This window comes from Macrobrachium rosenbergii, chromosome 53 (genome assembly GCF_040412425.1).
Source record: "Macrobrachium rosenbergii isolate ZJJX-2024 chromosome 53, ASM4041242v1, whole genome shotgun sequence".
Classification (NCBI taxonomy): domain Eukaryota; kingdom Metazoa; phylum Arthropoda; class Malacostraca; order Decapoda; family Palaemonidae; genus Macrobrachium; species Macrobrachium rosenbergii.
The window spans coordinates 49,452,281-49,466,924 of NC_089793.1; the positions used below are offsets into that span (position 1 = coordinate 49,452,281).

Sequence of the window (14,644 nt, forward strand, 5' to 3'; positions counted from 1 at the left end):
GAGAGATGTCTAGTGGGGACTCGATCAGACGCCCTATTCAGACAGACTTCTCGACAAGTAGACGTAGTAAGATACACTAGCAAAGGATGGTCCATGGGAGCTCGTATTTATACTGCAAACAGCGCCGGTCATGGTCATGTTTTGACACTTCCCTCTCAATAGGGTCATCTATTGTCCTCATCTTGGGCAAGCCACTAATCCTGGCAGGTATGTGGAAAGGTTGTTGATAGTCAGCCAGTACAAGGAATCGAGGAAGATAGAGGACAATACTGAGATAGGAGGGCGAGGATGAGTGGGAGGTGTCGCAGGTGTGGGTCAGGTCAAGACAGTGACCCTTAATGGCATGACAGGTAGTGGAACAGAGGGGAGGTCCTCAGAAAGCTCTCGTGACAAGATTGGCTGGGGACTGCTTAACAATATCGAGGCTGTGCGAAATCTCAAAGGTTCATGTAAATGTGCAACAGGCTACTGATTTTCCCCTCAAGCGGGGATTAATATGGTCAGGTCGGGTCATGAAATTGTCTTCTCATTTGACACCTGGGTTGTCATTATTGGAGGGCAAGGCAGGGGAGAATGTCAAGTGAACTTTACAAAAACATTTAGTGCTTTCAGTTTTACATTACATTATATTGAAATATCAAGACAGGAAAAGCAAAATGCAAACGATCAAAAGACATTGTAGCAAAAAAAAAAAATAATATATATATATATATATATTTATATATATATCTCTAGTGACCCTCAGGCCTCTTGGTGACCCATGGCTGCTTGCACCAGACCTCTTCACGTTCCCCTGTTTTATAGTGCTGCATCTCTCCAGTCATTCTCAGGATCCACCACTCCCAGTTCTCTTAGATCTCTGAGCACATTATCTTTTCATCTCATCTTCGGTCTCCCCACTGGTCTTCTCCCTTCTACTGATCCCTCCATAAACATTTTAGGTATCCTGCCCTCTTCTATCCTAACCACATGTCCAGCCCAACGTATCTTCTGCTATCCTACAGAGCCAGTTATTAGCAGTTGTCTGGTTAAATCTCTCATTTCTTTGTTGTCCCTTCTTCTCCAAACACCTTCTCTTATATCGTAAATGGGACCCGTTATTCTATGCAAAATGTTATTTTCAAAAACCAGCAGTCTCTGTTCTTGACGTTTATTCAGTATCCAGGTCTCACAACCGTATAGTACTACTGTCTTGATAATGGCGTAGTGAATTCTTAATTTGGTAGACCTTGTGATGTTTCTTCTCTTTAAAAGATGTTGTAGACCAAAAAGCATCTATTCCCTGCTGTAATTCTAGCCAGAACCTCTCTCTCCATCTCATTTCTGGAAGTTAACATACTTCCTAAATATTTAAATTCCCTCATGTTCTCAATATCTACTATATTTTATTGTTGCTGGTTGTTTCTCGGCAATCTCATAATTTTGGTTTTACTTTCACTGATCTCTGCTCCTGCTCTGGTAGCAGTTTCATTGAATGGTATATACAAACATCATCTGCAACGAAAGGACTTTGGCATTTGTGTCTCCCAAGATGACCCCACCCTTAGCTTCCTCAATACTTCACATTATATTCCCTAAAATTAGATTAATCAGCAACGGAGATAGAAGACATCCTGTCTTAAACTGTTTTAATTTCAAAACATTCTGCCTTTTGCCTTCCCACCGGATACAACTCTTACTATGCCTGTAGCATACTTTTACCAAGTTTTTAAGCTTTTCTGGTATACCGAATTCCTTCACCACATTCCACATTGATGGCCAATGGATGCTTTCATACGTTTGTTTAAAGTCTACAAAAACCTGCCACATATATCTGTTATATTCCCACTGTTTTTCCATTATCTGTCTAATACGAAAAATCTGGTCAATTGTTGATCTTCCTTTTCTGAAGCCACATTGATATTCGCCTAATGCTGTCTCTGTGTAAGGTTCTAATTTATTTTTATAATTTTAGCTAGTACCTTATAGCAGGTTCAGAAAAGTGTAATCTCTCTATAATTAGCAGTCGGTCTTATCTCCCTTTTTATGTACCGGGATAATGTTGCCCGTTTCCCATGTTGTTGATTGATTGATTGACTATGAAATTTAGGTCTTGAAGACCAAGAGCCAGAACCCATCAGGATTATTCAGCGCCGTAATGAAGGTGAAATATATAAATTAATGATATTGGCTTCTCTTCAGTTCTCCAGATCGTTATTAGAAGCTCAAAGATCTTTGAGTGTGACACCTCACCGCCATTCTTAAGGAGCTCTCCTGGTATGTTATTTAAACTAGGTGCTTTATTATTCTTCAGGCTATTGATTGCATTCTTCACATCTATCAGCGTTGGTTCCTCCGCTCTCAAATTTGGTGCCTGCATATGTCTCCCTTCAATAGGGTTTACTGGGTCTTCTCTATTTAACAGCTCACAGAAATAGTTCTTCCATATCTCCAATACTTTGTCCTCCTGTACTGTAACACCTCCATTATCATCTTTCACTATTCTGCTTCTTGCTTGGTATCCATTCTTTATTTTCCTGATACCGCTCTAGCTTTTCATCATCCTGCCATTTCTCACGTTTCTGTCCATGTCATCCAGTTCCTTATTTAATGCATCTCTCTTCTTTCTTCTGTTTGTTCTTGTTGCTGTGCTTTTCTCCCTGAAGTTCTCTCCTAGTGCCTGATTATTCCTGTTCTGTAAGAATTCTGTTCTTGTTTGTTTCCTTTCATCCGCCATTCTTCTGCCGGCATCATCAAACCAGTGTTCGTTATGTGTGCTCTCCATGTACCCAATGGTTTCCTCAGCTGCTTCTTTAACAATTTGTTCTGTCTCCACATTTTTCCTGGAGTCCTATTTCTTCATCTTCATTTAGCAGTTGTTAAACATCAAATCCGTTTCTAATTTCTATTTGGTATTCCATCCTACAGGTCTCATCTTTGAGCTTATCAGTGTCAAATTCTTCTCTCCTTTCATTCCTACTGTCCCTTTTCATATTCAACTTGATCTTGACTCTGTCAGTCACTAACTTATGGTCTGCATCACAATCAGCTCCTCTGAAACTATGTACATCCATCAATGAACCTCTGAATTTGTGTTGTATAAGTATGTGATCAATTTGATTTCTTGTAATCCCATTAGGTGAATTCCATGTGTGCTCGTGAATTTCTTTATGGGGAAATATTGTGCCACCTACAACCATCCCATTGGAGCTGGCAAATGAAACAAGTCTTATTCCATTCTCACTACTAACCTCATGGGCCCTATGTCTTCCAATTGCTGAGCCCAGTACATCTGCTTCATGGCCAATCTTAGCATTAAAGTCACCCAATACTACTATTACATCATGCTTTGGTTTGTTCTACAATCTCCTGGAGCTCTTCGTAAAAATTATATTTCTCAACATCATCATTCACTTCTGTGGGGGAACATGCTACTATTACTGACAGTTTAAACCATTTGCTCTGTACTCTGATTTTTGCTAATCTCTCACTTACTGGTGAAAGGCTTTCAACCATGCTATACACTTCATCTGTCAGACAAAAGCCCACTCCACCCCTGTGGATAACAGCATCTCTGCCATTGTATAGGATTGTATAACCATCTATCTTACACTCACCATTTCTAGTCCATCTTGTCGCCTACACAGCAGTTGTATCTAAATGATACTTCTTTAACTTCTTTGACAAGTATTTGAGCATACCCTGCTCTACATAAGACTAAGCACATTCCAAGTGCCTAATTTCAGTGGTGTTTTCCATTTCTCGCATCGTTGTCAACAAAGGATCCGCCTGTATTAGGTCTGCTGTAAGTATCTGTAACAATATGCTTTTTACATAGCAGGGACATTAACCCTATGCTCAACCCTCTTCTTTTACCAGGGCTTGGGACCAAAATGTTAGATAATACTCCCATGGCAGAGTTATACATGTATGTATGTGTATGTGTATGTGTATGTATATATATACAGTATATATATATATATATATATATATATATATATATATATATATATATATATATATATATATATATATATATATATATATATATATATACATATGTATGTATATATATATATATATATATATATACATATGTATATATATACATATATACATATATATATACATATATATATATATATATATATATATATATATATATATATATATATATATATATATATATATATATATATATATATATATATATATACATATATATTTACAAACACACATATATATATATATAATGTGTGTTTCTGTGTGTGTGAATGTTTGTGTGTGTGGGTAAATGTACATACATATCTGGTAAATATATATATATATATATATATATATATATATATATATATATATATATATATATATTTTTTTTTTTTTTTTTTTTTTTTTTTTTTTTGTATTTCCCTGGGTTATTGGTATTTTTACAGGCCGGCAACGGAAACTTTATTTAATTGGCCTTGGAGTTCTGACTTGCATAAAGGGAAATCACAAAAAAATAAGAAAAAGGGGAGAATTTAGGAGCTGAAGGCTCCACTTCATAAGGAAATGTTACGTAAAAACTTAGGATAAATGAAAGAATTATATTTACAAAAGAAAGCATTTGAAGGGAAAATGAATAAGTAAATTGATAAAGGGCTTGCAACGCCTGAAGATCCTTCTACTGGAGTCTTGACTGAAGGCAAGGCACTGTCCAAGAGGAGTCCACTGCGAGTGGGTCCCTCTGCAAGAGAGATTTACACATTACACGCCAGTATAGGAACAATATAACACCGAATATGACTCGAGTTTGCACTGAGGGTGCCAAAGACTCAAGGAATGAATGACCACTTTACACTCGAGCACAGGACATTGGAAATGGCACTGGATAAACTGGCACAAGGACAGAAGTGAAATGCTGGTACTCCAAACTTTCTAAAATGGGGCAAACTCTCGTGACTGAAAAGTTTTTACTCGCACTTTACCTTATGGGAAGTGGGTCTCTGGTGATGAAGGACGAGGGACGATCACATGTATGGCGGTGCTCTCGAGGATGACTGTCTGGAGTCGGACGGGGGGAAATGAATAGTCTCTCAGCTACTATAAACTCGCCTGTGTGTATGGCTGTCCCCTCCTCTGTTACTGCATGGCTCCTGCCCACACTACTAACTGCCTACTGCTACTGCCGTCTTTCCCTTATAAGGGCTCCGGCCGCGTCGTGCCCATGATGTGTCATTCGCCAGGTAGTCAGCGATTCGGTTGCCTCTTTCCTGGTCCTGCGAAGGTAAGACAATTCAGCAGCTTAATCTGCCTTTAGAAAGGTTGTTCTAAGCAGCTTAGTTGGGCTAAGCTGCCTAAGGGAGTGGCATTAAGTCTCCTCTCCTTGCCCTTTTTTATCCGTGTCATTTTAATATCTGTTCCAGGTAAAAAGAAGGTCAGATCGAAATGTTGATAACCTTGCTCTGATTTCTAGGTCAAATAAGATCGCCCATGCGGCGGCGACGTTATTCTCAATGAACAAAGGGTAAGTTAGGTTGGGGGTGGGGGAGGCGTGCTGTGCAGCGACTTCTTGTGAATTATAATAATATATATATATATATATATATATATATATATTTATATATATATACTATATATATATATATATATATATATATATATATATATATATATATATATATATATATATATATATATATATATATATATATATATAAAATCTCCTTGTCACCTTTTACCAGATACCTACATAATTGTAATAGCCACAATGCTATATGTTCACACACACACAGTGCGTAAATATATATATATATATATATATATATATATATATATATATATATATATATATATATATATATATATGAACTGATTTATATAGAAATTCATGTCTGAGATATCAGGAAAATCAGCTAGTTGTTTGTACACATTTGTGATTAGAGAGTAACAAACAAATACTGCTGATTCATTGAACACCATATGATCGTTGGGGTTTGGCGTGGGCAATTCAAATGAGTGCCATACACTGAAGACCCTTATTGGTTCCTTTTCATTATAAGAGACCAATCAGCTGAGGTCTATGACCTAAGCAGGTTCAGTTTGAAAAGTTAATAGTTAGTAGTGGATTATCAGTCAACAGGTTGGGGCGCGTCTATAAGACAGTGATCGGCGCGTGTCACCTGAGAGTACCTTCCGACTATAATTGATAATTAAGTAGTGTAATATTAGCAACAGGGTCTGTGTAACTATTAAGGAAAATAAAAATGTTAATTGTATCTTATGTGTTTCATTTGTACTTGTAGAACCTTTATATGACTGAGAATCCGGTCATATTATTTATATGACTGAGAATTCCGGTCAAATAAGCAATACAAACTTGAGGAAAATGCCAGTGGCAGGAGTGCCAGTGTCTACCAGTGCTAACAATACAGTGTCAGGAAGGGGACAGTGTGAAAGAGCTGCCAACGACTATCCAAGCGCGTTAACAGCATAATTGTACAAATTAAAAAAGAAATATAAAATAAAAAGCAATACAAAGCTGATTGTTGGAAAATCGGTGAGAAAACAAAAAAACTGCCAATGGCAGGAGTTTGACAAGTGCTGGCAGTTACCAGTAAAGTGTATTGAAAATAACAGTGTCAGATAGAGAAAAAATTGGCAAACAAAACAAGTGATCAGAAATGGATCAGTTGGGAAAGAGCTGTAATTTTAAACAACAACAGACTACATTTCCAGAAGACTATGACCCATGCGTTAGAATTTCAGCATTCTGTTGCGTCAAATTGAAAAAAATGAAATATAAAATAAAAACACCTCCATAGTGGGATTCGTTATTGACGAAGAGAGGACCTTACAAGTCTTCCTGCCGAAGGTTCAATTTCAGAACAATGCCATGTCAACCATTTGTTGTTAAACAACCTGACCAAGCAAGTCCTCAGCCAGCCCCACCCAATCAGGGGAAGGGTCATCAAGGAGAAACCAGCGAAAAAAAACAGTTGCCCAGTGCTAGACTGACGTTATCTTCAATGCAATGCCTGAATGCTTGTTCAAAAAACAACGAAGTTGGCCATCGATGGTAACCCAGAGGACTGTGAAGCATCGATGGGCTAGTAGTGACACATACCTTCTATGTGGTGCCACCATTGCGAGTAGAAGGAATTTCGGTTATTTTAGGAATTGATTTTGTGGATAGGAATGAAATAATAATAGCTGGCACAGATGGGAAGGGGATCGAAGTATGTTTCAATCCCCACAGAGGAGGAGAGACCGTCATATGTGGCACCAAGACCCTCTTGTCGTTCAAAACCTGCACGGAACTTACGGAAGTACCTTAGTTATGATCAGACCCCATTAATAAATTGAGGGAACAAGGTTAACACTTGATTAGTGACAATGTGATTCTCTGGATAAATAAATAATTTTCCTTTTGTTATAAATATTGGGGATCAACCACCGATAACAATTAAGCCATACAGTATAGAATTCCAGTTGGTTATCATGATGGTTAATAGAAAAGAACAATTAGAGAAAGTGATGTTCGCCAATCATGATGGTTAAAAAGAAGGATGTTCTCTTAGGGTATGTATGGATTATAGAAAGTTGAATAGTATCACAAAAGACAATGCATTCCCATTGCCCTCTATCGAAGAACTGTTGATTAGGGTCAGAGATAGTAAATTCTTCACTACCTTGGATTTAAAGTCAGGTTATCATCAAATACCTATAGACGAGAGTAGCAAAGAAAAGACAGCCTTTATAGCTAATGATCAATTGTTTGAATATAATTACCTCCCTTTTGGAGTAAAGAACGCTCTTGCCATTTTTCACGTGTTATGTTATTAGATTCGCTATTAGAGCATAGAGTGTTTGTATACTTAGACGACATAATCATGATAGGGGCTAAAGTAGAAGAACATAAGAAGAACATTACTGAAGTCTTAGAAGCTTTAAAGAGACATGGTATGAAAATTAATCCAACCAAATGTAGATTCTTTCAGCTGGAAGTTGAATTTTTGGGGCACATCGTAACATCTGAAGGCCTTAAGCCTTGTGCAGATAAAGTAGCAGCAATTAAAGAATTCCCCCAACCGAAAAATGCAAAAGAAGCAGCCAGTTTCCTCGGGCTCACAGGCTACTATCGTAAATTCATAAAAGATTTTGGTAAAATACAAAGACCACTAGATTCATTGAGGAAACAGTTGGATTTTCATTGGGGACAGGAGGAAGAAATAGCTTTTCAAGAATTAAAGATTTCACTCACTATTAATGAACTTTTAGCTTATCCAAAGTTCGATCGAATCGACCATTTCTAGTAACAACTGATGCGAGCAGTATAGCTACTGGGGAGTGGTTTCTCGTGTTTCTCATGCAGGGAATGAAAAACCAATTTGTTTTGCATCACGAGCATTAAAAGGGCAGAGAAAATTACAATACCTTCGATAGAGAGGCATTGGCGATTCTATGGATGCTGGAGAGACATACCAACTTTTTGCTGGGGTATAAAGACAAAATAAACACAAATCATCCCCCATTGAGAGATTTATTCAAGAAAGAGAATTTAACACTCACCAAGCTCGTTGGATCGAGCTGCCATTAAAGTTTGATATTGTGGGAATTGAACATATAGCAGGGAAAACAATTAAAGTAGCTGATGCTCTCTCTCTCCAGGAGTGCCATAATGGGTATTACAACCAGAGCAGCAAAGGAAGAGGAACAACAGCGAAAGAAATAGTTGCATGCCTCAGAGGCACCAGATGCAGAAAGCGGGAATAACTCGGTTACTCAAGAGTTAAGGAGACAGAGAAATGGTACGAACCAAACCAGCTGTGAGAACAAGAGAGCTGATCCTCCAGGGGGGGTCAGGAAGCGAATGCCCTGGGAGTGACAGAGTGTGTGTGATTGATTTGTGTGGATGGAGTGTGGAAGAGGTGATGAGGGGTCAGAAGTCCAAACCCTGGATTGAACAGGTTAAGGCTATGTAAGGGGTAAGAGTAACGAGTTTCCCGATTTCCTAACAGTGCCCAAAAGATATGTTCATCCTTGAAGGAGATATCTTATTTTGTAAATATGAGAAGAGACTGGGTGATATCCGATCTCGCGTCGTCCTTCCTCCCTCTTTGGTAGAGAAAGCCATCCACACGATACAAATAAGCCCCCATGCAGGACATATAGGTATAGAGGACACGAGAATCCTTTTTTGGGTAGGGATGAAAAATAGACATTGTAAAATTCATCTCCCAGTGCCACATCTGTAATACCATGAAAAACCATAGACATACTATTCCAAAGGCTCGAATGTGGACAGTGGAGCCAATCAAATTTGCCAGAGTACAAATTGGTTGTGGAACCTTTCCCCCCAGGGGACGGGCAATTCAGGGATTTGTGTGTGATGGTGGATGCGTTCACGCAATATACGCACACGGATGTGATGCTGGATAAATCGACAGTATCAGTTCCCAGAGCCTTGAGTTCATTCATAGTGAAGTTTGGCAGTCCCCATACGTTAATCAGTGACAATGGACGTGAATTTATTAACGAAGTAATAAAAGACCTAACAAAAATGTTGAACATGGAACATTTCATCTTAGTGGCCTACAGCCAGTGGGTTAGATGAATCCCATAATAGAGGAGTAACAAATATTTTGAAATATTTAGTCGCAGACAGTCCAAATCAATGGGTAGAGATGTTGCCAATGGCGGAACTTGTACTTAATACTATGTATAACGGCGCCATAAGAGATACCCGTATTTTTTAGTGTATGGACCCTAGAACTTTACTGTTTTACAGTATAGTGTCGAACAATACCGGGTGATGTTCTGTAACCTGACCTGAAGAGTGTTTCAGACAATGCAGACACCTCTGTTGAGGGTCAATGAAAAGTATCGGACAAAATGATCAGCGATTCTGCACGCAAACATCTAAGATACAAATAGGGGACAGAATCTATCTGAAGAGGCTGCAACCGAGGAAACATAAACTCAAGCCCACCTACTGAGGACCGTATCGTGTGAAAGAAATTAAAAACGACACCGTAGTGATCCAGCATATTAAAAGTTGTGTCCAAGGCGGGTACCACTTATCACACATGCATCCCGTCAAAGATGTCTTGATGTGGCACCTGAACAAATCAGTCGCGCCTTTTCTGGGACTGCCTGGCTATCTGGAGAAGCAGAGTGAAGATGATGTGCAAGCATGTCTGGGGATCATTAATAGTGCACCAAATGTGCATACAGACAAATATTGGTGTCATGTGCTGTTACAAAAGAAAACATCAATTCTAAGATTCTTTTATTTCAAATGTCATGTGTGTGATTTTTACAAAAAATCTGATGGTTGATAGTACTGATTTTTGTCATTGTTTTGGCTCCAATTCTAAGAAAATTGTGTTAAAAATTATTACCACACTATATAATTCTCTTTTTTTATTAAATTAAAATCATAGCAATGTGATGAGTGGAATTCATAACACTGTAAATTACCAATTGTAACCATGCAAAATGACGCTGGCTTGCTAAGTTTTAGTTTTTTTTTCTCCATGAATTATTGATATGTCGGGCAGTATGGTACTCAAATGGCAGCGCACAAATAGCAGAGAAACTAACCGAAAAAATAATAATAGTTGTGAGCTCTGCGAGACGCAGAACTTTTAGTGGGGAGTGGTGAACTGATTTATATAGAAATTCATGTTTGAGACATAAGGAAAATCTGCTGATTGTTTGTACACATTTTTGATCATAGGGTAAGGAACACCTATTGCTGATTCGTCGAACGCCATATGATCGTTGGCGTTTGGTGTGGACAATTCAAACGAGTGCCATACATTGAAGACCCTTATTGGTTCCTTTCGATTATAAGAGACCAATCAGCTTAGATCTATGACCTAAGCAAGTTCAGTTTGAAAAGTTAATGATCAGTAGGGGATTAGCGGTCGACGGGTTGGGGCGCGTCTATAAGACAGTGATCGACGCGTTTGACCTCAGAGTACCTTCTGATTATAATTGCATAATTAAGTAGCGCAATATTAGCAACAGGGCCCTGTGTAACTATTAAGGAAAATACACGTGTTAATTGTATCTTACGCGTTTCATTTGTACTGGTAGAACCTTTATATAACCATGAATATATATATATATATATATATATATATATATATATATATATATATATATATATATATATATATATATATGAATATATATATATATATATATATATATATATATATATATATATATATATATATATATATATATATATATATATATATATATATATATATTTATATATATATATATATATTTATATATATTATATATATATATATATATATATATATATATATATATATATATATATATACACTGGCGGGTTGCTAATCTTCCGGTTCTCAGCATGTAGTTCATGATGAGAATGTTAGCCCATGGCCTTTCCCACCCTTGGTACGAAGGCCTAGCGGGTTTCAGCAAAGTGCACCCTAATTAGCTTGTGGTTACAAAGACGTTTGAGAAACTTTTGATAGGACTTGTTGAAGTACAATTTTGAGGATGCTTACTGCGTATGAATAGAGAAGTCAGCCGGTCAAGAGCGAATGGAAGCTTGTATTGTAAAACTAAAGTTTGCTATACAAAAAAAAAAAAAAAAAAATTACCCGGTCTGGTGCAAAAGGACTGGGAGCATCTACTATTTGCAGCTAATATTGTTGACTGGGAGAGGGGGAAAATCTTCCAAGAGGCAAGTGAAAGAGTTGGAAAATGTTTGTTAGCGGAGGAGCTGAAATGAATGTGAGCAGCAGCGGCGAAGTAAATTGAGAATGACGAAAGAATGGAAGAGTTTTCATGGTTATTCCGGTCTTTATGCATCGGTAGGCCGTAAATCTTTTCTCTTCGTAAAAAATTAGATAAAGCTGGGTTAAATAATTCTAAATTAGGTGAAATTAGGTTAAGTTAGGTTAGTTTAAGTTTGGTTGGTATTGATATGACTGTGACTTGGAGGCCAACAAGATTTAACTAATCGGCTTAAGATTGATGTAACTTGAATCTAAAAGAAGTGAAGCACAGGATAATAGGTAAAGCAAGTTAACAGTATTTTACTTAGAAATGTAAGAAAAGAGGAGTGTCTTTGGGTGCCAATGGTGGATGGACCGTATGAGGGGGTTCCTGAAATCATTCCCTCTTATGATCAAAATAGGGGGAAAAACAAGGTTTTGAGTTGAGTTCTTGTTTGTGGTGCATCTACGTAGATGGGAAGGAAAGCTGACTGAAAAGGTGAGAAATATGAAGAAAGGAACAAGTGGCGAAACGAATGAAATATTAGTTTAAAAATGTATCGGTGTTTTCATGGCAGAAAATGAAAGTGTTGGTTGGTGAAAACTACACAAAATTCAGAGGTATTAGAAGGAAGAAGAAGATGAAGGCATAGAATGTAATGGATAGACAGAGCAGAATATTTATGAGCCTAGAGAGTGTGACAGCCCAGAGCGAATGAAGCAGTGTGTACTGTAGGGGTTGTTTGAAAAGCTGCTCCTGTGTTAGTTGTAAAGTGATGACTGTTACAAACGGTTTCTGCATAGAGGACTTGCACTTGATTCAGCAGTAGAGGATGAATGTGGCACACACTGGTTTATTCATCTGAACACATGCCTTACTAGGCAAAAGAGCTGTGTGTGTGTGCGTGTATGTGTATTTGTGTGTGCGCGCATGTGTACGTCAGAAATAAGTACAGATGCAAGAACGCATAAAAGTCCATGCCAGTCACTTTTATGCTACTTGTATACGTAGAACCTACATTTATTTCAAGCGGGATCTTTAAAATATGTTCCCAGTTTTTTCAACCTTACGAAAATTTATATCGTAATGCATAAACATTCGTCTACCGAAGAACACCTAAACACAATTAGTATCGATACAGAAGATCTTCTTTTATCTGCTTTTATCACGTTAATGGTCTTTATGGATTGTTCCGTATGAATAAGTAATAATTATGATGAGATTTACAATGCCTCGCCTAAAGTTTCTTTCAAATATGAAACTGATAATGAAATGTCGGAGAAGCATAATAACACCGGAGCGATCTATAAACATTCCAGTCATTACTGTTACTGTTGATATTATAATCTCCACAAGATAGGACGTTTTTAATGCTGTTTGATTCTTTTCTTATCTGTTTGTTAGAATGATCATGCAAAGAGTTTTATGAAACTGCACCCAGAAGAGGCTCTGTGAATGGCAACGAGACATTAGACTTTGGGAGAGGTGAGAAATCAGCGTTTGCTTACTGGACTGCTTAAGAAACTAAACTAATTCCTGTTAGTAGAGCGTAACTTCAGAGTAACAAAAAAACAAGTAAAAGATGCACCGAAGTTTCTTCGGGGCAATCGAGTGTTCTGTACAGCCGCTACACCTAGACCTGGCCGCTACAGCGTCTAACCAAGGCCACCGAAAATAGATCTATCTTTCGGTGGTCTTGGTATAATGCTGTAATAGCATCAGCCCATGAAACTTTACCACGGCCCGATGGTGACCCATCCTATGTCGTTGCCAGAAGCACGATTATGGCTAATTTTAACCTTAAATAAAATAAAATTTACTGAGGCTAGAGGGCTGCAATTTTGTATGTTAGATGATTGGAGGGTGGATGATCAACATACCAATTCGCAGCTCTGTAGCCTCAGTAATTTTTAAGATCTGAGGGCAGACAGCAAAAGTGCAGACAGAATAAAGTGCGGAGGGACGGACAAAGCCGGCATAATAGTTTTCTTTTACTGAAAACTAAAAAAGCAAAAGGTGATGCAAACATGAATCCAGCACAGCAATTCTTCTTTTCTTTCTTTTTCATAATCAACCTCCAGCCACAGAATTTCGCCATTGTCCAAGATGAACGTCAGGTTTTCAAAATGGCTTCCTGTGGATATATGAATATAGATATTTAATTTAATTACCTACTTACACTGGAATTCATCACTCACTCTCAGTTTATGTTAAATATTGAAAGCAAGCCTTTAAATACTGAGATATGTAATTTTGTTGCCTAGAAACATCCAAGATGGCTGTTGCTATATCCAAAATGGCCATCAAAAAGCCAAATGTTTGTACTTAAGTTAATATAGGAGGTAAAAGGTCAGGTAATATATATATTTTAGGTAACTTCAACATCATCAGTTTAATTGTGTAGGTTAGAAACGAATTACGCTCTTCTTTCCATCCTCATTTTAAACAAAAACCCGATAATTAGATCAATGTAACAGTGTAATGGTGAAATGTCATTGCACTACCAGGGCAGACTGGTGGACACTATGGCTGTGAGCTCAGCATGGGGTTCAGCGCTAGGTAATGGTAGACATTATGTCATTAGTTTCCAAAATGTTGTTTAGCCAGCCCAAGTTCTGGGTTAAACAACCACACGTGAGTTGAAAGATGTACAATGCGGGAGAGCCAAGCAAAAGCAGATGGAGCTATGCTCTACTGGAAGGTGTACAGGTCAAAGAGGAATTAAACAGCACTGGATGAATGATCAGGATGAGGGTAGGAGTATAACATATCAGAGCCTAGTTGTATCCCATATGTGAAAGTGCATATACAGTATGTTGTGTAGATGGTAAAAAGATAAACCCTCAGCCTATAGAACGAAAGCAATGGCAGCATAATCTTGGAAATCAAAGTCTTTCCTAAAGGGATATAGTAAGAC

At 37.8% G+C, this 14,644-nt stretch overlaps 1 protein-coding gene across 1 annotated transcript; it reads left to right on the top strand.

Annotated features, from left to right (window-relative positions):
- The first annotated feature begins 7,850 nt into the window (after nucleotides 1-7,850).
- Nucleotides 7,851-8,273, top strand: LOC136834137 (uncharacterized). The gene has a single exon (XM_067096397.1). The coding sequence runs from the start codon at nucleotides 7,851-7,853 to the stop codon at nucleotides 8,271-8,273; it is 423 nt and encodes a 140-aa protein (XP_066952498.1).
- The last annotated feature ends 6,371 nt before the right edge of the window (nucleotides 8,274-14,644 follow it).

What these genes read in the sequence shown, in the direction of transcription:
- LOC136834137 (XM_067096397.1), top strand. Translation starts at nt 7,851, where the DNA reads ATGATAGGGGCTAAAGTAGAAGAACATAAGAAGAACATTACTGAAGTC.